At 37.1% G+C, this 20,912-nt stretch overlaps 1 protein-coding gene and 1 long non-coding RNA gene across 3 annotated transcripts in view; one reads left to right on the plus strand and one right to left on the minus strand.

Annotated features, from left to right (window-relative positions):
- Nucleotides 1-1,989, minus strand: part of ACVR2A (activin A receptor type 2A) — a 71,249-nt gene extending 69,260 nt beyond the window's left edge. The window contains exon 1 of one of the 2 annotated variants that reach the window (XM_026673503.2): nucleotides 64-1,989. In XM_026673503.2, the coding sequence (XP_026529288.1) occupies nucleotides 64-118 (55 nt within the window). In that variant the 5' untranslated portion in view covers nucleotides 119-1,989. The remainder of the gene's footprint in view (nucleotides 1-63) is intronic. The other variant, XM_087950069.1, reaches the window with a different exon arrangement.
- On the plus strand, nucleotides 1,776-16,373 carry LOC148133166 (uncharacterized). The gene is made up of 2 exons (XR_015746544.1): nucleotides 1,776-1,896; nucleotides 14,871-16,373. It is a non-coding gene; the product is annotated as an uncharacterized LOC148133166 (long non-coding RNA).
- Nucleotides 16,374-20,912: the final 4,539 nt, after the last annotated feature.

Genomic DNA, 20,912 nt, shown 5'->3' on the forward strand with positions numbered 1-20,912 from the left:
AAATCTGCATTTGAATCTAGTTATGTTGTTATGAACTAATGGTGAAAAAAAGCATATACTTGCCTGAAGAACAAGATATAAGAAAAACAGCAAACACCAGCTTTGTAGCAGCTCCCATTTTCCAAATTGTTAGAATCAATAGGGGGTTAAAATGCTATATCCAGCTTCTGAGATCTTATAAAGAACGAAAATCTGTCACTTCCTCAAAGTGATAATGTATTTGGAAAATAATGCATCCATAAGAATGAAACCCAGCTTTTATAATAGTCTCTCTAGCTCTTTTTCAATAGACCCTCCAGTACATTTGGAAACACATCATTTGGCTTCTGTTCTAATGGCAAAAATCCAATTCATACGAGGATGTTAACTATCCAGGTTAAAAGATGAACATTCACGAATGAAGTAGGCTGAATGTTAAAACTATTAATTGTCCTGAAGCACAATATATTCTCTTCAGTGTCAAATCGTATTTCCCATGTGTCCTGCAAACAGGCAAATATTAGTAAACAATACTCTTGTCTTCACTCTGCTTTTGCACAATGTAGTTATCTGGATGAGAAAGTTTCGTCTTCGTTTCAAGTATCAAAATAAATATGCCTTCGATGTCACAACCAATAGGAAATCAATTTGTAAAACACAGCTGTTTCCTATTAACAAATGCTGAGAGCAAACAAGGGCAGAAATGAGAGGTAATCAGTCCTCTATAAAATCACACATCTAAGGAAGGAATGGAGAGTCCTTATCTAGACCAGGAAAATGCTTCCCCTTGTTTATTCCTTCCGTTTGTTTTCACGATCTTTTTTCTCATTTGTCCAGCAGATTTCAGGCTTCTCCCCAACTCTTACAAGAACTCCCCCCATTCAAGTCCCCAGGCTACACTTAAAAACCGCCTTTGTATTTGGTATTTGAAATCGCACAAAAATGAGAAGGGAAAGTGGGAGGGAGGCGATGCCCTTTCCAGATGTTAAAAGGTGATTATTATTTTTTCACGGTTCTAAAAAAAATATATTTAAAAAGTGTCGAGAGCCTTCTGAGAGGTTTCCTGAAGCAGTTAAGCAGAAAAACGTCTTAGATAAATGTAGGTGAAGCGATGCTCCAAGAAGCCCAGAGATCAAATACGTGTATATTGGTCTTTTTTTGGATCGGCCAAGCTGGCGGGTTAAATAAGATCTTTTCTCCTCGAACAATAAAACCCTTTTCAAGCTCGTCGAGGCATTTGTCGGCGGGCCCTTCCTCCGCTCTCAACCTTCACCGGCTCACCGTTTACTACCAAGATCTCCCCCTCCCCACCACCACCCTTCCACCGGTTTGGAGGCGGGCGATTTTTCTTCTTCTTCGTCTGCGGTCCAACTTGGTTTTTGTTTGTTTAGCCTCCCTTTTTCCTTCTTCTCCTCTTCCTCCCCCTCCTCCCTTTTCTTCACGCCCGCAGCGAGTGGTTGGAAACGGGGCGGGTGAGGGCACGGAGCCGGGTCAATCCTCGCTCGCCTTTTTCCTCTCCCTTCGTTGTGCCTCTTATGCAGCGTACACCAGACAAGCCCGTGCAGCGAGAACAACGGAGGGAGGAAAGGCGGGCAGGCAGTCGGTCGAGGAGCCTCTCGCCTTTCTTCTCCTCCTCCTCCTAACTCTTCCTCCCAGACTGCGAAAAGCCTGAGGCTCCGAGGTCCGACCCTCCGGTCTCCTGGCTGGCGAAAAGACGGCTAAACCGAACTTTGAGCTCTGGGTAGCGAAGTTGAAGAGCCGACGGCGAGAAAGAGGAAGGGCCCTGCCGAGATTTTCTTCCCTCGAGGAGGCGTCGGCGGAAGGCGAACCGAAGGAAAGAGAAAGCGCCGCTTTTATCGTCGCGCAGGCCCGGCTGGTAGCGCTGAGTAGCCCTCCGTACCTTGCCGCTCCCCTGTGGTAATTTCATAGCTACCCATTCACTTGCGTGGTGGAGAGAAGCGAGCCAAGATGGCGGCGCTCGAGCGATTGTTTTTGTTTCTTCTCCCCCTCCCCCCTTTTTTTTTCATCTGTCCCCACCTCCCCCAAACAGCTACCCTCCTAGCGCACGCGCAGACTAGCTCCCTCCCCTCTCTCCGCTCCAGTCCTTTAAATCTTAACAGCTGCCCCTTCCACACGGGGCGTGCGCGTTTATGGGCGGGGAGTTTCTCTTGATTGGCAGGCCGCGCTAAGCCATTTGGAACAAGGAGGTGGGGGGGTGGCTAAGGGGGGTGGGGTGAGGTGGGGCTCCTTTCCCGCGCCTCGCGGGTTTTAGGGGACGCGATTCTCCCGCCTGTGCGACGTTCCAGGTGTGGTGTTAACGCGCGCGGGGTGGGGGCGGTGTTGTCGAGCGCCTAGCTCGGTTTTCTGCGCAATGCAAAAACGGGATCAGAACTCCTTTGGCTCTTTTCCGTCAGAGCAACAAACCTGCATATTTTAGCCTTAAGAGCTGAGCGGACGCTCTTAAAAGGTGTGTGTGTGTGTATGTATGCATACGCGCGCACTCACACACAGATACACATGCGCATGGGTGCGTCTCTGTCCATATGTGTTTATGCACACAGACATGCATGTGATAGGTATGAATTCTTAATCTTGCTGGAGGGGGAAATCTGGTGAAGGGGGAAAATCACTCCTCGCGCTTCCTTAGCCCGTCGTGGAGATGCTCAATCATCCAGGTCCTGGTTGTCTCAAAAGGTGTTTTTCCCCCAAAAGGCAACAGGACTTTCTTGGTGTTGTTTTGTTTTTTAACTTTTCATCCACGAACCTTCTTACGTTCAACGAAGAAAAGCCAGTTGCCTTTCGAAAAGTGGGGCGGGGGAAGCACCTTTGGGACCGCTTGCTTAGAAGGGCACCGTCTTTGAGTTCCTTGGGAATAGTGACTTTATATGTATATATATATTCTTGCGAAAAGCCCTGCCAACCTCAGGGCTAGTTGTTTTTCCAACCGAGGGATAAGAGAAAGGTTGGGTCGTTCGACGCGACTTCATTGGACTCAATGAACTGGAGGCGAAAACATGCTTGTCCGCTGACATTGCTTGAAGTATGAAATATTGCTGCATCAAAAACAAAAACACTGCGTGCTTTCAGGATCTTGAGGTGGAGGTGTTTGTTTTGGTTTCCAGCAGAGCTTTTATTTTGGCATGGCTGGTGGTGGGGATACTCAGTGTTTTAAAAACCTTGAGATTATAATATGAACGGGTAACAGATGTGACTTTTGGACATAGCCAGAACTCCTATTAGATGCTTAAATCTGCTTGCAAGGTGAAAGTTTGTTTTGTTTCAGAAGTATTAACTTCAGTATAATAACTTCAATCAACGTTTAACTTCAGAATATCCTAGGTTTATTAATGCAGGTACTACAATATGAATGAATATCCCAAGTGACTGTGATAGACCCAGGCCTGCTACAGATTACTATTCTTCCTTAACCTGTATCCTATTAGAACTTTATATAATATTGTGCAACTTTCATAAATAAAACCAAGCTCACAGTTTTGAAAAGTGTTAAAATTCATGTTACGCTTTTCATTAGGCAATGAGATTAGTGCTTAATTTCATGAATGTTTTTTTTTAAACTCATGGAGACTGAATAAATATATCCAGTAGGCCATTATTTGATAGTATGCCTATTAGAATAATTGTGTTCAACCCTAAGAGTTGATGGAATTGGACGGTAACTTTCTGCTATAGAAATAAGTTCAATATCTCTGTTTAGAGAACAGTTTCAGGTGTTTTCAAAAGATAATCTGTGACCAAACATCTGTTTGCACTTGATATGTAATTAACAAGTACAAAACAGTTAGCTAATAACCTCTCATTTGAAAAGTCAGAATCTGTTCATTAACTTCCTTATATAATTAAGGATCAGAATGTTTCCTTCCCACTATTACATGCATTAAATCTATTTTTTCTTTATGATTTGAACTAAGACAAAAATGATACTTTTTCCTCTAGTAACCATAAAATCAATCATTATTAAATTGATTTTTTTCAGCAGCAAGTAATCAAGAAAAGCAGGAAAAACAAAGTTACAGAACGAGAACAGTTTGTCTGATTTGTAATGTCCTACCTTTAAGAGTAAAAGAAGGACTCTCATTTTTCAGTATTCTGTGTGATTGTAGATCTTATGTCTATATATCTTCATATCAGGATATTACATCATGGGGTAAACCACAATAAATAGAAATAAATTCCAGGACAGAAATTTCATTCTGAATATAAAGTGACCTGAGATGTTATGCAATATTAAGGTGGAGCTAAATGTATGATCCTACAGTCTTTATATAAACAAATTGCCCTTCGGGCACATGGCATCTGAATTGGGCTTTTAAAGCTGCGCCTAGGCTTTTGAACTGCATTTTGAGAAACTGGCACATAGATTTGTGAAATCATTTTACAAGCACTCTTAAAAAAAAAAACAAATATACAGTCGATATTTCTAACCACTTTTACATTATTACCACCTTTGTGAATATCTAAGATTATAACATTATTGTGACAATGGACTAAGAGATCTATTCTAAACAAGAAGTGACAGAAAAGACAAGGTCTCCTGAATTTGAAATGTGAACCCCAAATTATCTTCCTCAATAGCAGGATGAGTTACTTTAATTTTATGTCTCTTTAACTTTGTACTTTTGTTGAAAGTTTGAGTCCTTATTGAATTGTTGGAAGAAATATCCTTCTGGTTTCAGTTCCAAGTGGGGAAAAAGACACTGGAAACATGGAGGCTGTTTGGAAAGATGGTTTAATGGTGGACAGAATCACATGGCTTGGAGCTCCAAAGTGAAAAGAACCATCACATGCTTCAAGATGTTGGGTGAAGTAAAAGAAGGGGCAGGGCTGCTGAGAGTCCCTTGGTTTCATACCCTCTTTTGGGCCCCACCTTAGTGTTCCCTGTTCCTATATAAGAAATGTATCCCATTGGCTGTCAGACTCCCAGGGGTGGGGGTGTCTTAGCTAAATTTGTGAACTTTGTCTGGACCACATGGCTTCACCTGAGTGCTAGCTGATTCAATCTTCCCAGGTGCCATGTGGTGAGGTGAGTAGAAGGCTTTATAGAGATTACTCTGGCCCATGCCTTAATGGCCCACCCATTAACAAAGGTGGGGGTAAGCTCCTACTTCTGAGGAGAGTTTCTGCTTCTGAGTTTCTACTTTTCTTTTTTAGGGGAAATATTCTGCCTTTTTAGAATATCCTAAAATATTTCATTTTCCTAGGAGAGGGGTGGGTTTTAACTTCCAACAGAACCTTTTGTTCTTGAGACCATTTCTTGAAAATGATGATGGCCTTTTCCAGCTAAATAATGACAAATGAAAATCCCATTACTTCTGCACTTTGCTGCAGATGCAATAAATATTCTGGAAATGTTCTGGTTGATATCAGTCACAATACTTTTTGAGAACTGTTTTATATAAAGGCATATGGAAACACTACTGAAACTTTCTAACTAACATGAGTTATACATCTGGTGAATAAGATAAATAATAAAACAAGATGGAATAGCCATTTTATATAATTCCTTTAAACTACATTCTATGTGTTAGTGTGAGGTAAGTATCCACACTGAACAGTTGATGTCCTGACCTTAAACAATGCAATGCAAAAAATACTAATTATTTTCAGCTGACTTTTCCTTGCACATTCATTTTTTATCATAGAGTACACAATACAGTATTTCAAAGATAGTGCATCAGAAAATTAATTTTAATTCAAAAGGCTTTTGACAATCTTTCATGGAAGCTGCAACACAAATATATGGTTGACCAACAAATAACCAATGACCAAATGATTTGCATTGCAATAATGGGACTTAATTGCTATTTCCGTAGGTATTGTGGGATGGGAGTGCATTACAAAATATGTACCATGAAAAGAAAACAGCAATTTATGTATTTGGTCAGACACTGAGGTGCAAGTATGTAACTGAAAAATTGTATTGTGCTGTCACCATACATATATCATCTTGACACTTGCATTTGCTTTGAGTATCTATATACTTATGTATCATTTAAAAAAAAATCCCTTTTCTCCTTTGACAAAATAATGTTCCTAACTGTGACCTTGTGAAAACAGAATAGAATATATATATGCTTGCCTCCAAAGTATTGACATACGTTGAAAGACTTTTAGAAGCTGTGGATAGTGAGGTATTATGATGGAGGAAAAGGGTGGCAGCACTAAAAAATATCTCTGGGGAAAAAGTCTGTAAAAAAGAAGATTGAAAATGTGTAGAATGATGATACTTGTATATATTTAGACTTGTCAGAACTGGTTCTAAACAACTTAAGACCTTTTAAAAATGCAAACATTAAATGCTACACCTTTATTGCAGTTAAGGTAATTTAAATATGTTTGCATTCACATTTGCAAACATGTCAGAAGATTTCAAATATTAGGGATTTGGGCATGGCAGTCCTATTTCTCTATCAGAGTATTCCAAACTTGGAATACAACCACATTTCCAAAAATTTCTCTCAAAAAACAACAACCCTGCTCCTGTTATTTGAAATTTGAATTTTTTAGTGTAGTGTTTAAAGTGTTTAGTGAAGAATTGGGTCAGTAATAGGAATATTTCACTGTTTTTTTTCTTGTTCTTTTTTCTTTCTTGTTCTGAAATTGGTCTACTTTTATGTCTCAATTTTGGGTCTTGCTGTAAAAATTTGCTTGAAGGCTTTAACTTTATTACACTGTAAATATTGCATCCTGTACCTGATCTAGTGAAAATCAAAATGTCAAGCAATTCATAGGCTTTTTTCTCATTTTATCACTATTAAATCTGTCCTTGGAATGTGCTAATATAAAATGGAACTTCTATCTTGTTGAGCAACTGTAGCCCCTAATCATAAGCACTAGCATGTCTTAATGGCACAATAGTTTTTAAATCCACAATCCATTCTCAGAACAAATGTACATATCTAATACTGATCATTCCTTCTGAACTAAAACATATGTCATAAATTAAGAAATTATTCTGCAATCCCAGGTCTGTCAAATTTAAAAAGCTGTGTCTTCACCTTGCTTTCTTTTGACTTGGAATGTTTGACATTTTGTTATATACAGTAGTTATGCTGTATGGAAAATAATAGGATGTACTGAAATACTTCGGCAACTTGTCTTTCTGCTGGCTAATTTGACTTGACTTATAAATATTAATTAAGTCTTGCAACACCTTGTTTAACTTGCAGTTTTAATATAATTTATCCCAACATGTTCTACCAGTTTATGTATAACTACATCAGGTCCAACTACTTATAACATCACATGGTTAAAATTACAGACAGATTTACCAGTTATTATCAATCCCACTATGCTTTAAGCATATTAACTTCAACTATACTTTCCAAGTAATATGAAATCCTGGGAGATCTTTAGCATGCATGGTCAGAACATGGCTTACATTGATTAGGATTTATTTATTTTTTACATTTGGAGGGTAATATATTGAAGCCTTAGCTGCCATATATGATTATGCCATATGGTATTTTGATCCCTTTAATTGGTTTGGTATATGTATATTAAAAAGAAATGAAGCAGTTTTAAAACAGATATAATGTATATTGAAACATTCTGGACCCTAAAAATGCAAAGCGTGGCTTTTTCACAATTCATTCTTATAAATAACGTTTTTTAGTTTTTGCCAGTATAAAGTATATGCTTGTCACAGGAGTATCTAATATTTGTGTTGCAGAAACAATATAATTTTATATAATATATGTTCTATAAATCAAAACACTTATTTTTGCCTTCCATTCAGTCTTCTTCAAATCTCAGAGACTACCTGGACAAGTCCCTGCAGTTTTCTTGGCAAGTTTTTCAAAAGTGGTTTGCCATTGTCTCCTTCCTAGGGCTGAGTAAATGTGAGTGGCCCAAGGACACCCAGCTGACTTTGTGTTCAAGGCGTGACTAGAACTCACCATCTTCCAGTTTTTTAACCTGATGTCTTAACCACTACACCAAATTGACTGTCATATATATATAAGATACTTTCAGTAAATTAAAATATACTCATCTATTTTATTGGAAATACTTCCTTTAGTAATAGGTAAATATTTTGATTAAAGATCTAATTCTAAGCAGTTATGTAAATGATTGTGCAATACGGCTTTCCTATATGTCATGGAGCAGCATACAATGAGTTATATGCCATCCACATGCATATAATAATAAGGTATTAAATTTTTGCTTATTTTAATTGTCTTCAATAAGAATAGGATTTTTCTTTCTTAACATATTTTTCCAAATAGGCATCTTGATTTTATCCCCTCACATTTCAGCTATTCCTATCTCTTTGAAAGACGCTGGAAGATAGATCATATAACCTGTGGTTCAGAGGTGGTATTCAGCAGGTTCTGACTAGTTCTGGAGAACCAGTAGCGGAAATTTTGAGTAGTTCGGAGAACCGGCAATTACCACCTCTGACTGGCCCTGCCCCCATCTATTCTCTGCCTCCCAAGTCCCAGCTGATCGGCTGGGTCTTCTTTTGTTGCCCTGCACAAGAGAATGGAGCTGGAAAGCAGGTTAGTGGGGTGGGGAGGGAATGGGGATTTTATAGTATCCTTCCCCTGCTAAGCCCACAAAGCCACACCATGCCAACCAAGCCACACCCACAGAACTGGTAGTAAAAAAATTTGAATCCCACCACTGCAGTGGTTGCATGCAAGAATATGCATTTTCTGGTCATATGTCTAGTACGTCCATTCTAAATGTAGACATAGTTTTCCATTATTAGAATAAATCTACCCAAATCCAAAGAACTAAATCAAAATTGAAGCTACCAGTTTTGTGTGATGAATGAACAGGCACGGGATTCTTTCACAATCCAGTTGTCATGTAAGGTAAACTTGCTTGCTACTGTATGGCCATAGCAGATATTGTCAGATGCCTGGAAGAGTATCTGTTGAGTGGCCATAAACAGAAGTTACTCAGTGCCAACTACTACTTTATAGTTGTTCACAAAATATTATGCAACTCTGAGTCAAGTTGTAGTCAGTCTTTTCCCTTAAAAAGTTGCTATTGTATCTATGGTCAGACATTGCAAAACAGTGCTGCAAAATTGCTGCATATCAACTGATGATGCCAAATAGCTACTAAATAGTAATGCCTATTTAAAAATAAATGTGTGTGTGTGTGTGTGTGTGTAGGAGAACATTCAGGTAATGTCATCAGATTGCAAACCCATGTGCAGTATGGGATAAATGTGGTTTATGTGATCTCATTCTTAAGTAATTTCTGCTGAGAGTTGCTGTAATAATTAACTTCATTATTTAAGAGATCATGCATTTTAATTTCCGATGGACACAACTCCATCCACATATTTTTTTTTCCTTACTGGAAATGTAATGTTTATATTTGGTCTTGCTGAAAATAGTTCAATATTTTTGTGTCTCTCCCCCTCCCCCCCCCCACTCTGGCTGAATTAGCATGATCATATGATGAACGCTTTGCATTTCAATTTCAATCATTGTTCCAGTCCATCTTTGGGTTAAGGTTAAATAACTCGAGCCATTTTATAAATGAAAGTTTGGGATTTGCATTTCAAATAAATACATTTTGCCACTTTCGACTTGTATTAGAAGTCTCTTGGGATGTGGCAGCACCTCACTGAGCTTGCACTGAACATGCAATTATGGTTGTAAAGTCATGACTCATTAATCAGGACATCACATGACCACACCCAATTTTATGACCTTTTTTGTGACAGTCATTAAACAAATATATTGTTCGCTATGGGATGCCTTTTGCCAGAAAAAGTAAATTCCAGTTTCTGGCAAAAATGTCATAAATCACAATTATGTGACAGTGCAAAACTGAAAACAGCTATAAATGCAGTTTCCGAGTGCCCAAAATGCAGTCACATGACCATGGGGGTACTTCAAATTCAGGTCATAAGTACCAATTTTGGGGATCTGTTTTAAGTTGGTTGCTAAGCGACCAGGCATATATTGAGGGCTACCTGTATTACACGCAGGGTGTTGGGAATGAACTGCCATCCTTGCTCCGATTCTCTGTTATAAGTTGGTCTTGGGATGCCTCTGCCCATCTCACAGAAACCATTAGAATTGATTTCTCCATGAGAAAAAGCAAAAGGTTGGAGGATTCTGAAGACAGGAATGTCAACAGAGCCTTGAGTAGCCTCTTGCCATAACCGTAACCATAAAACTCTCACTTCTTTTACCAATTATGCTTGGACCTTCCTGTTGTTCAGATCCGGCTTCTGCTTCATTGCTCGCAAGGAAGACACTAGAAGAATAAACACATTATCACACGCAGACACACACACGTGGGCACACACAGTTTTAGATCTGCCTGGGGAAAAAAAACATGCCAGGTTTTACTCAGTGCTTACATTTTGTTCCTGAGCAATTAAGAAGAAGAACATTTTTCTGGCACATGATTTTTTAAAAAATGGCAGTTATTTTCTGTCTGGTTTAAAAAAAAAAAAGTTGATATAAGAAAACAATGGATGCGTGGATTGATGCAAGAATTTAACCAAAGCAGTTAAAATGTGACATGTAAAAAGAATCTTCCAATGAGCTGAAGAAGGGTCTTCCAGCAGTAGTAAAATCATAAACATCAGAACGGTGTTTATGTTTGTGTCATCTTTTGCAAAAACTACAAATTATATTTGATTACCCTCCCCTCCCCTGCAAAATGTGCTAGGACCGCAATTCACAACATTCTTGTGAATATTGTGAGCTGTAATTTTGGCACATCTGGAAGATACTGGGATTGGATGGGATATCTGCCTTGTGATATCACTTGATGAATATTGCATTAACGAAGAAGTTTCAAAACGAGTTTTAAAGCTGCACTTTAGATGTTTCAAAGCCATGCCTTATTTGTTTATTGGATTTAAATCCTATATTTTTACTCAAAAAGGTTGTTACATTAGTAAATCAGAAATACTATTAATCATTCTCTTCAGGGTAAGAAAAGGCACAGTTAAAAAAAAAAAAAAAAGACAGTCCCACAGACACAACAAGGGCATCTGCAGCCATTCCAAAGCCTCATTTCTATGTTGAATTCAAATAGCTACACATCCCTGGATTCCAGAAGATTGCCAATGTCTGATGGAGTTAACTGCCAAGTTAACTGATTTTCTTGTAGTCAGTGACCACTTTAATTGCCAAATTTAGTGTAAAACTCCTTCAGTGTAGATGGAGTCTGATTACATTCAGAAAAAAAACTTGCAAATATTAACACTCCCACCAGACAGATTTTTCGGTGGGCTTATTTTTAATAGGATTGCTTATTTGCAGGATTGATTTTTTGTGTGTGCCTAAAAAGCAGTATCTGCAGTATTTAAATAACGAATGCAGTATTTAACGTATGCAGCATTTAAATAACGACAAACACTTTTCAACAAAGTTGCCTTCATTGTGTGTTCATTTCTGTTTGAAGATAATTTGAACGCAGACCCTCTTAAATTGTTAAGAAATTATTGTAAAAGCACATTTTTACAGGTTTTTTTTTTTTTGCTGCTTATAATTTCTAATATTGGCAAATATGAATGCATAGTTTTTAAAATGCATCACTTGGCAGGATATACATCATAATCCTAAAGAGCATTAGTATGGAAGAAGGATGAAATAGAAGTTATAATAGTTTCCTCCAATCTAGTACCATTTGGTTGTTCTAAAAAAATTTATTTTGATCCTGTTTGGCAGGAACTCTGACAATTTAAGCTAATGCACATAGAGCAGTGATTTGAAAAGACTTATGTAGCATTGTAGGTGTTATCTGTGTGTTTGTTTTCATTTGCTGTCATTTCATTATAGCGCACTATAGTTATAGCCCAGAAGATCTTACTGATCTTATTTCATTACGTAATGAAATAATCTGCAAATGAAAAACCAAGTCAACAGAACTTCTACAAACCAGCAGTCCAATCCAGAGGTACATGTAACACAAGGCTGTTTTGTATGGAACTGCTAATGAAAAATGTATTTATTTTTATTCAGTTTGTACACTGCCCAACTCTTAAGTCAGAGACACAGAAAAATAGTACATATGCATCTACTTCCAATTCACTGTAACATTTAGAATCATTTATCTATATTCCTAGGTCACAACATAGTGAATGGCCCTCTTCTGTATATCTAGCTATTAATAGTGAAATCCATAAAAATGTGCAATGTCATAGTATTTAAACAATGTAAAAAGGGGCATTGTTGAAAATAGTCACATAATTGCCTCATGTAACAGCAATGTGTTCTGTATATGATATTGGAAAGTCTGTTGCTTTCCTTATGTTGAACACACAAGGAATACATTGAATGTACTCAGTCATGCAGTTACCAGTTTGTTTTTAAAAATTAAAATCTTATGTCCAATCTGTTCTTGGAACAGAAGAAATCAATACCTTGAATCTTTACCCAAATGTATATTTTGTCTATTGATGTATTTAAATAGATTCAGTTTTTGAACTGCTTCATTGCTCATGAATATATTGATAGAATTTTGATGAAATCAATGCTCTCAACATTTCTGTAATGGAGAAAACCAGTGCATATTTTATATATTATATTTAAAATGTATTTTTGTTGCACAAATAGGTGATAAAAGATGAGGTCTGAGATGATTTTCCAAGCTAGTTTCAATGTATTTTGGAGTATCTTAATTTCTACTAACTTACCCAATAAGGACCCAAAGTTCAGTGATAGATTGAACAGCACACTTTATAGGCATGAGCTCCAAGAATCTTTCTCATTACATCTAGTTCCTTGATTGATGTGTACCCATGGTTGTCTGTTTCTGAGATTGATAAGTTACCCATGCTTAAAAGAGATCATTAGAAGAAAAGTATTTTACATATTATTTCAAATGTCCTACAGTCAGAGGATAAATACACAATTTCTCTTTAGCTTGCACTAGATTAAATTCATATCTGTATTCCTACTTCATATTTTAGCCAATCTTTTATATCACCCAGATAGCAAACGCCCCTGGAATGTTTGTCAGTAAAAAACAATTCAAAACTTAAACAATAATAGAGGCAACATTCTTTTTTAAGCCAAAACTAAATTCAAAATGCAACAGTGGCAGAATAATACTGTTCTAACTCACAGATTATAAAATCAACAATTTGTGAAATATTTACATTAAAAAATATAATATTTACTACAAATAATGTCATACAATTTACTTAGTTTATTTTATCTTGTTCTAACCGCAATAGTTACAAAAAGGACTGTCGGTCCTGTACAATATTGGTTTGTAATACCTGTTGGAAAAATGTCTTATCTGTTTCTGCATGGGTGCTGAATACAGATATGGTAGTGAGGTTAGGTCAATTTTCCTAAGGAGATGATTCTATAGAGAGGAAGAAACTACCAGTAGATAACGTTCTTTGTGTGATTGTATGATACCTAAAAATTACAGAGTTAGAAGGGGTCAATTTAGGACATTTTCTGCTCAGTCAGTGCATGAACTCAAAGCATCCCCAAAAGATATCCAGCCTCTGCTTGGGCATAATCAGTAAAGGGGAAATTAACACTTCTCAAAATAATTGAATAGTTTTTACTGTTAGGATCTTTTCAATGGTATTAGAGTGGAACCTGCCTATTGTCTTCTGGAAAGTTAAAAAATAGGAGTTCACTTTCAGAAGAACATCTGAAGATGATTTGAATAATTAGACAGCTATTTTTGAAGTGTTCCTTCAAGTTCATTAGAATTCAAATTCCAAAAGAGAATTGCATAATAGAAGACAAAAAGCAATGCTGAAGTACCTATTCTGATTCAGGTGACATGGACCAATTTGTTAATCTGGATACCTGGATTTGTGTGATTTGCTCAACACTGAATTAAAGAAGAATTTACGACAGACTGCATGGATGTTGCATAACTGTTTACACGCTCAAGCGCATGATTCATGTTGAAAATTTGAGGAAGTGAATGCAGATCTGAGGTTTTATCCTGCATTCCCACCACATACAAACGAGAGTTGTTCACTGCTTGGGAAAACATTCCTGGGTAGGAGAGGCTGGTTTTCTGGTCTTCCTGCGTCCAAAATGCCTTGTATCGGAATACTTGCTCATATCCCAAGCAGAAGAGGGCTTCCTGCGAAAGGCCATAAAAGTGCAATTTGTCTAGAAGATATTTCTTCCACATAGCATTAAAATTATCTGCTAGGTCAGGAAGAAGGTTTCAGTGGTCGGGGGTGGGTGGGTATTTTCAGCCAGTACGTGAAGAAGAATAGCCAGAACTTGAGTTCGATATTAACTGATCCACTTTTGCAGCAGGGAGCAACATTAGATAGATTTTATTTTCTGCCAACGTTTGTCTTTCAAACTTAGTTTTATGTTAAGAAGTGACACTCTGTTTCCTAGATGTAGAGACACAGTTTATACTGCTAACAATAGTGGTGATAATATTATGTCTTACCCTTTTTGTTGTGTTTCATATCTGACCTTCCTGTCCTACTTTTAACCAGTCTGTTGATTGTTGTTTTTCTATACTGATCTTTGATTGTAATCAACTTTGAATTGAATAGAAAGACTTGTTCACTGAGAAATAAACCTCATGCATGCATAGCATTTGTGTTTTCCTACTCTCACAAGCATCTAATGACAAAAGTCAAGAGTGCTGTTTGCACTGAAATAGACTGGAGATTTATTTCACAGGGCAGAAATGGGAACATGACAAAGAAAAGAGAGGTAAGCTACAATGAACTATTCTCACTATGGGGAAAATCAGTGAACGAAGCAACAGCCTTGGCTATCACTTTGCTTTCCAAACCATGTCAGCTGTTGGGAGCTCAGTGAGCCAAGTGCCAGCCAAATGGAAAGGGAGAAGAAAAGATGGGAGAGAATAAACAAGGGAGGTGATTTTAGGGAAAAACAATAACTCTATCCATAATCATCTTTTTTACTGTTCTGTATTCTGTACAGATGCAGGTAGATAAACTCAACAAGACGTCCATAACAAAGTACATTTATTGGTTCATCAGGTATCTTCATAACTCACATTTGTGACAAAGTTCTTTAATGACCAATCCTTTGTATATCTGCCTTGTAGGTAAAAAGATGATTATCTTCTATCCTTTTTCCCTCATTTTGTAGTGGTAGAAATAGAACAGTTACCACGAGTCTGTGAGTTCAGCCAAGAGTGAGGAAACCTCCCCCAACCCTTCGAGGGTCAATTTAGTGACCAATCAGGAATACAGATGTGGTCACGTGATATGGACTACATTTCCCAGAATACCCTAACTACATTTATCATGGTGCATTCCCTTAAGGGGACAGCTCACAATTGCTACCTAAATAGCCAATTCCCATACATTGGCTGGACAGCACAATCCTCATTGATGACTAGTGCCCAATCACCCTGGTGTGCAGAAGATAGTCCTTTAATAGGTAGAATTGTGAAATCACAGTAAAGTGAAGTTACTGTAGATGGAACCAACTAGTCTTTTCCGTCCCTTAAAACAGGTCTGGAAGTAGCCTTTTACTGAAAAAGATGTGTGACATTTATCACATCTAACCTTTTTTTGATGGACAATTTGGACAAGGAATTTAGATAACAGCATTTTCAGAAGCATAGCTTCTGGTTTAGAAATAATGCTTCTCAGGAAGAAAAAAAAACCCTTCATATTCCCTAGTGATTGTCATTAATAATCACAAACTGATTCACAACTTTTTTTATGAATGAAAAGAATAAGTGCTACTGATAAACTAGCTAAAATGGGGCTTGGAGGGTTTGAGGTAATTATTGTTTGGGGTTTAAGGTAGTTATTGCCTGGAACAAAAAAGCAATTAGGATATAAAGCAGTTGCCCACTTCCCAGAAAAGGCTAACTGAGAAGCAAACTTCAAGTTCAAGAGTTCAGTAAAGAAGGTTGGTGGGTGATCATATAAAAAACTATCTCAAGAAACTTTTTTTGTTTTTGCAGTTCCAACAAGGAAGAAGCACAAGCCCAATAGCAATAGCATTTAGATATATGCTGCTTCGTAGTGCTTTACAGCCCTCTCTAAGAAGTTTACAGTCAGCATATTGCCTCCAACTATTTGGGTCCTCATTTTACCCACTTCAGCAGGATGGAAGGTTGAGTCAATATTGAACTGATCAGGATCAAACTCCTGACACGGAGCAGAGTCAGCTTGCAATACTGCATTCACTGTATTCACTGTGCCGCCACGGCTCAAATAATGCAATAATAAATCTAATTTGGATTTCCATGAAAACAGTTGCAAGAGGTTAGGCTGCTTAAGAAAAAAGGGGTGTAGCTCAAATATTATTTCCTCCAATTGGTACATCAATCATAGAAGAAAATTAAGTAAATTACTTGACTAGTGGCAATGGGCAAAGTCAGCCTGCAATACTGTACTCCATTCTAATCACTGCACCATCACAGTGCCTGAAATAGTGGGAAAGCTGGGGAAGGAACATGGACAGGAATAAATTTATTCCAAGTTTTGTTTCAATCTCAAGAAAACCTATAAAAATACATATCTTTATATACACTTGCTTCCCTTCCTCTGTCTTATTATTCTATTATTCTCCAATAAACAATTTGGTTTCAGAAAAAAAACTATCCTGTAATCTGCAACTCTTACACTGCAAAAACATATGGACTACACAACTCAATCAGGGCAAAACAAGAGACGCAATCTACATAGACTTCAGTGGTACACGACAAACTATTAAAACTAAAATCTAATGGTATCTCTGGACAACTGCATAACTGGATAGAAGCATTCCTGTTAAACAGACAACAAATGGTCAAAATTGGGAGTGTCCTATCATTCTATACCTGTCAATAGTGGTGTCCCCCAAGGCAGTGTTCTAGGACCAACTCTCTTCATACTCTACATAAATGACCTCTGTCATCATATTAAGAGCAACTGCATTCTTCGCTGATGATATAATATAATGCGTTAAAGCTGTTCAATACCACAGACAATACTGCTACCCTTCAAAAAGATCTTGACTATGTATCAGAATGGTCAAACAAATGGCAACTTCAAATCTCAACAAAAAAATGCTCTGTCTTACATATTGGCAAAAAGAATCAGAAAATAAAATACAAGCTGAATAGTCAAGACCTTGTTGATGATCCAAGCTCTGTAAAGGGCCTTGGAATACTCATCTCTAATGATCTAAGTCCTAGAGCCCACTGTAACTACATAGCCAAAAAGGCGTTGAGAGTTGTTAACCTAATCCTACGTAGCTTTTTCTCTGGTAATATCACACTACTAACTAGAGCATACAAAACATTTGCTAGACCAATACTTGAATGCAGCTCATCAGTCTGGAACTTACATTACGTATCTGATATTAGCACAGTTGAGAAAGTCCAGAAATATTTCACAAGAAGAGTTCTCCACTCCTCTACTCGTTGTAGAATACCTTATGCCACCAGACTTGAAATTCTAGAACTAGAAAACCTTGAATTATGCCGTCTTCGGTCTGATTTAAGCATGGTATATAAAATCATACATTGCAATGTCCTACCTGTCAATGAATATTTCAGGTTCAACCATAACAACACAAGAGCACACAATAGATACAAACTCAAGGTTAACCACACCAAACTTGATTGCAGGAAATACGACTTCAGCAACAGAGTGGTCAATGTCTGGAATACTCTACCTGACTCTGTGGTTTCTTCCCCAAACCCCCAAAACTTAAACCTTAGACTGTCTACTATTGACCTCACCCCTTTCCTAAGAGGTCTGTAGGGGGTGTGCATAAGCGCACCAACGTGCCTACCGTCCCTGTCCTATTGTTTCTTTTATTTTTCTTATATGTACCCATTTCATGTATTCATAACTATGTATATACTTATACTTATTATTTTGTAAGCAATTGACAAATCAAATAAATAAATATTTCCCCCAACAAAAGCCAAGAAGACTATTCAATAATAATAAAACCTGCTGAATATATGAGGTATCTGGACAACCCTTTCTGATCCCTGCTATGGAGACTGTGCAGCACTCATTTTGTTCCCCCAGAAACTGCTCCGTGACTTTTGCTCTAGTCTGGCAATTGTCTAGTCAACCATTTATATAGGAACAAACACAAGGAGTGCACAGTAGCATATTTCCTCACTACTTATTGGATTCCAGTACACAAAATTCTGGGATGTGCATGCTCAAACATGGTGGTGGGAATAACAGACAAAGGGGCAAGGGGCTTCTGTAAGAAAAGAAAATGCTGCAATGCCCACAGGCATGTCATTAAGAAAGCGCCTTTAAGCAAAAGCAGAAAGAACAAAAGCATTTGGGAACATGGATCTCAACTTTTGTGTCTTTTTACCTGGAAGCATCTCAATGTGTGGTGGTTGGCTTCCCTGCCCCTTTTCCTGGTTACTTTCTCAAATGTTGCAGTGGAAGTTAAATGTAATATTTAAAAAATGGGTGGCAATGACAAAGGTTTTTTTTAATGGCATAATAATCCTTAGGGGCAAACAAGTGATTCATGCAAGTGAATGAAGCAAATGTGATAATCTCCATCAAAAAGCAAGACAATCCTGCGTGTGAATAATGCATGTCTGTCCACAGTATCTCAATGAATAGAATGAAATATTGATCATACGGAAAGCTGAAAGGTAATGAAGACTTTTACTTCTGCACTAGAATATAATCAGCAAAATGTGACCTTAAAATGACAAAACATCACTGAAAGACAGCATCTTCACAGTGTAATTATACTTTAGATTTTTTTTGTCTTGAAACTGAAATTTAACTAAGATCTTGATAGACTTTTTAATAGAAGAATTTTAGATGATAACATAAATGGGCAGGACAGAAAAGGTGTAGCACGCTTTTAACCCTTTTACATTTTTTGAATCTAGATGAAGGAAAAAACAGGACCTTAAGTCTTGCTCCACAAAATTGGGTGTGGCCATCTTAGAGTGTGGGTCTCAATATGACATACAAGCTTGCTACCTCTGATTGAAATAATCCATACATTTGGGGTATCTATCAATATCCTCTTAATAAAAATTATGACATAAGCTTTCTAAGGATTGTGTGTACTTCCTTTTACTGATGGGTATTGTGTTAAATATAATTATCACCACACAGTAAATATACCTATTTTACAATAAATAATTGAGCTCTTTCACATAGGCTACATTAGTGGGTTTGTGGGTCTGTATCTCTGTATTTTACATATGGTAGCTGAATAATGCAAGTGGTTGAATCAGACACATCCCTTAGACTCAATTATTTATTTACATGCCTTGCTCACAGTAAAAAACTAACCTTGACATAAATCACATCATGTCTTAATAACATACCAAATGAAAGATCTATCTATCTATCTATCTATCTATCTATCTATCTATCTATCTATCATCTATCTATCATATTTAGAAACTGCCCATGTCTCATAGAGCACTCTGAGCGGTGTGCAAATAGATAGTTAGGAAATTGTTAGTTCAAAACAGCTTTCTGTGTCTAAGCTAGTAGGTTCCACTTAAACAATTTATTTATTTATTTATTTATTTGATTTGCCAATTGTTTACAAGATAATAAGTATAAGTGAATACATAGTTGTGAATACATGAAATGGGTACATATAAGAAAAATAAAAGAAGAGTAAGAGAAACAATAGGACAGGGACGGTAGGCACGTTGGTGCGCTTATGCTTATTTGTTATAAAAGCTTCTTAGTTCTACTCTGAAGTTCTATGGAAAATAAGAATGGAATTGGTTAAAGATTATAATTATTACATAATGAATGGAAACACTTTAGGACTGATGGAAAGCTTTTGTTTAGAATATTCACAAATCTTTCAATATTTTAAAGCCATTTTTCCCCACAGCCAAAAAGAGGTATAGAAGAACATCTTCCAGCTCACAAGCAAACAATCATATAATTGAAATGGTAACACTGTAAAACACAAGCAGTCTATTCTGCAATGAAGTTCCACCCTGTGACAACAATATAGACAAGAATCCTCAAATTCCTGATAATCTGGATTTTCCTGGAAGTTAATTAGCAACTCATTAAATCCTGATATTGTTTTGGCAGACAGATGCTTTTTTTTCTCACAAAGCCAGGAACAGATTCTCAGCTGCCTGAAGACTCCCTTCATATTTCCTCAATCTAAGATGTAGAAATGACACTCTGGTTGAACAATGTTTTTCATAGCCAATGTTTTTCATCGCTTTATCTTAACATGTGCACTCAGCCATTTAAAACAACTATTTATCTTATTTGGCAATCAGAAGAAGGGTGCCAGAGTGTCTAGTGTTTCAATATCAAGCTGGATTAAAGTGTATTAGGGAAGTTTATGCAGCTCTCAGGAGAGAAAATCTCATACTTCGAAGAGTTCATTCCAACTAAGCAATTGCTTGCTTTCAGATTGAATGAATAGGGCCACTCTCCTAAAAATCTGGCCAAAGAATGGATGAAACCCATGACTAAGACAGTCTAGCTTTGGAAGAAGCATTATATGTGGAATATATGATAGGCTAGCTACCAAGATCCTAAATGTTACAAGCCAAAGTGTAATTTCCCCTTAACTTTAAGACTTGTGTACTTCAATTCCCAGAATTCCCTGGCCAACATGTTTTATAAGTTTTCTTTAAATAATGTTTTGTAAGTTTTGTTTAATGTTTTATAAGTATTGTTTAAAATTATTGAATTTGGTGCATGAAAATAGCCTTTTATCCCAGTCCCAAATGGAACGGACTTGACACAATATTTTCTGGGCAGAGTAGATTTGGCATAATTTTTAAAAAGAGTTTTAAGTCATTGTTTTGCCTCTCTGGAAACTGCTATGGGCTCCAAGGACCAAAAAAAAAAATACAAGCATAAATGTGATTCTAGTATGTTTGATCTCAAGAAAGGAGGATTCTGGTCAAGATAGCTAGAAGAAAAATAACTTTCTATCACATACCTCGATCAGCTACCTTTCATGATTTGACCCTTCATTTTTAATTATTATTGTTAATCCTCCCTACCTATGAGGCTGGAAGTT

The sequence above is a fragment of the Notechis scutatus genome, chromosome 1, assembly GCF_049901735.1.
Source record: "Notechis scutatus isolate UNSWTSFEM ecotype Mainland chromosome 1, rNotScu1.2, whole genome shotgun sequence".
In the NCBI taxonomy this organism is placed as follows: Eukaryota; Metazoa; Chordata; class Lepidosauria; order Squamata; family Elapidae; genus Notechis; species Notechis scutatus.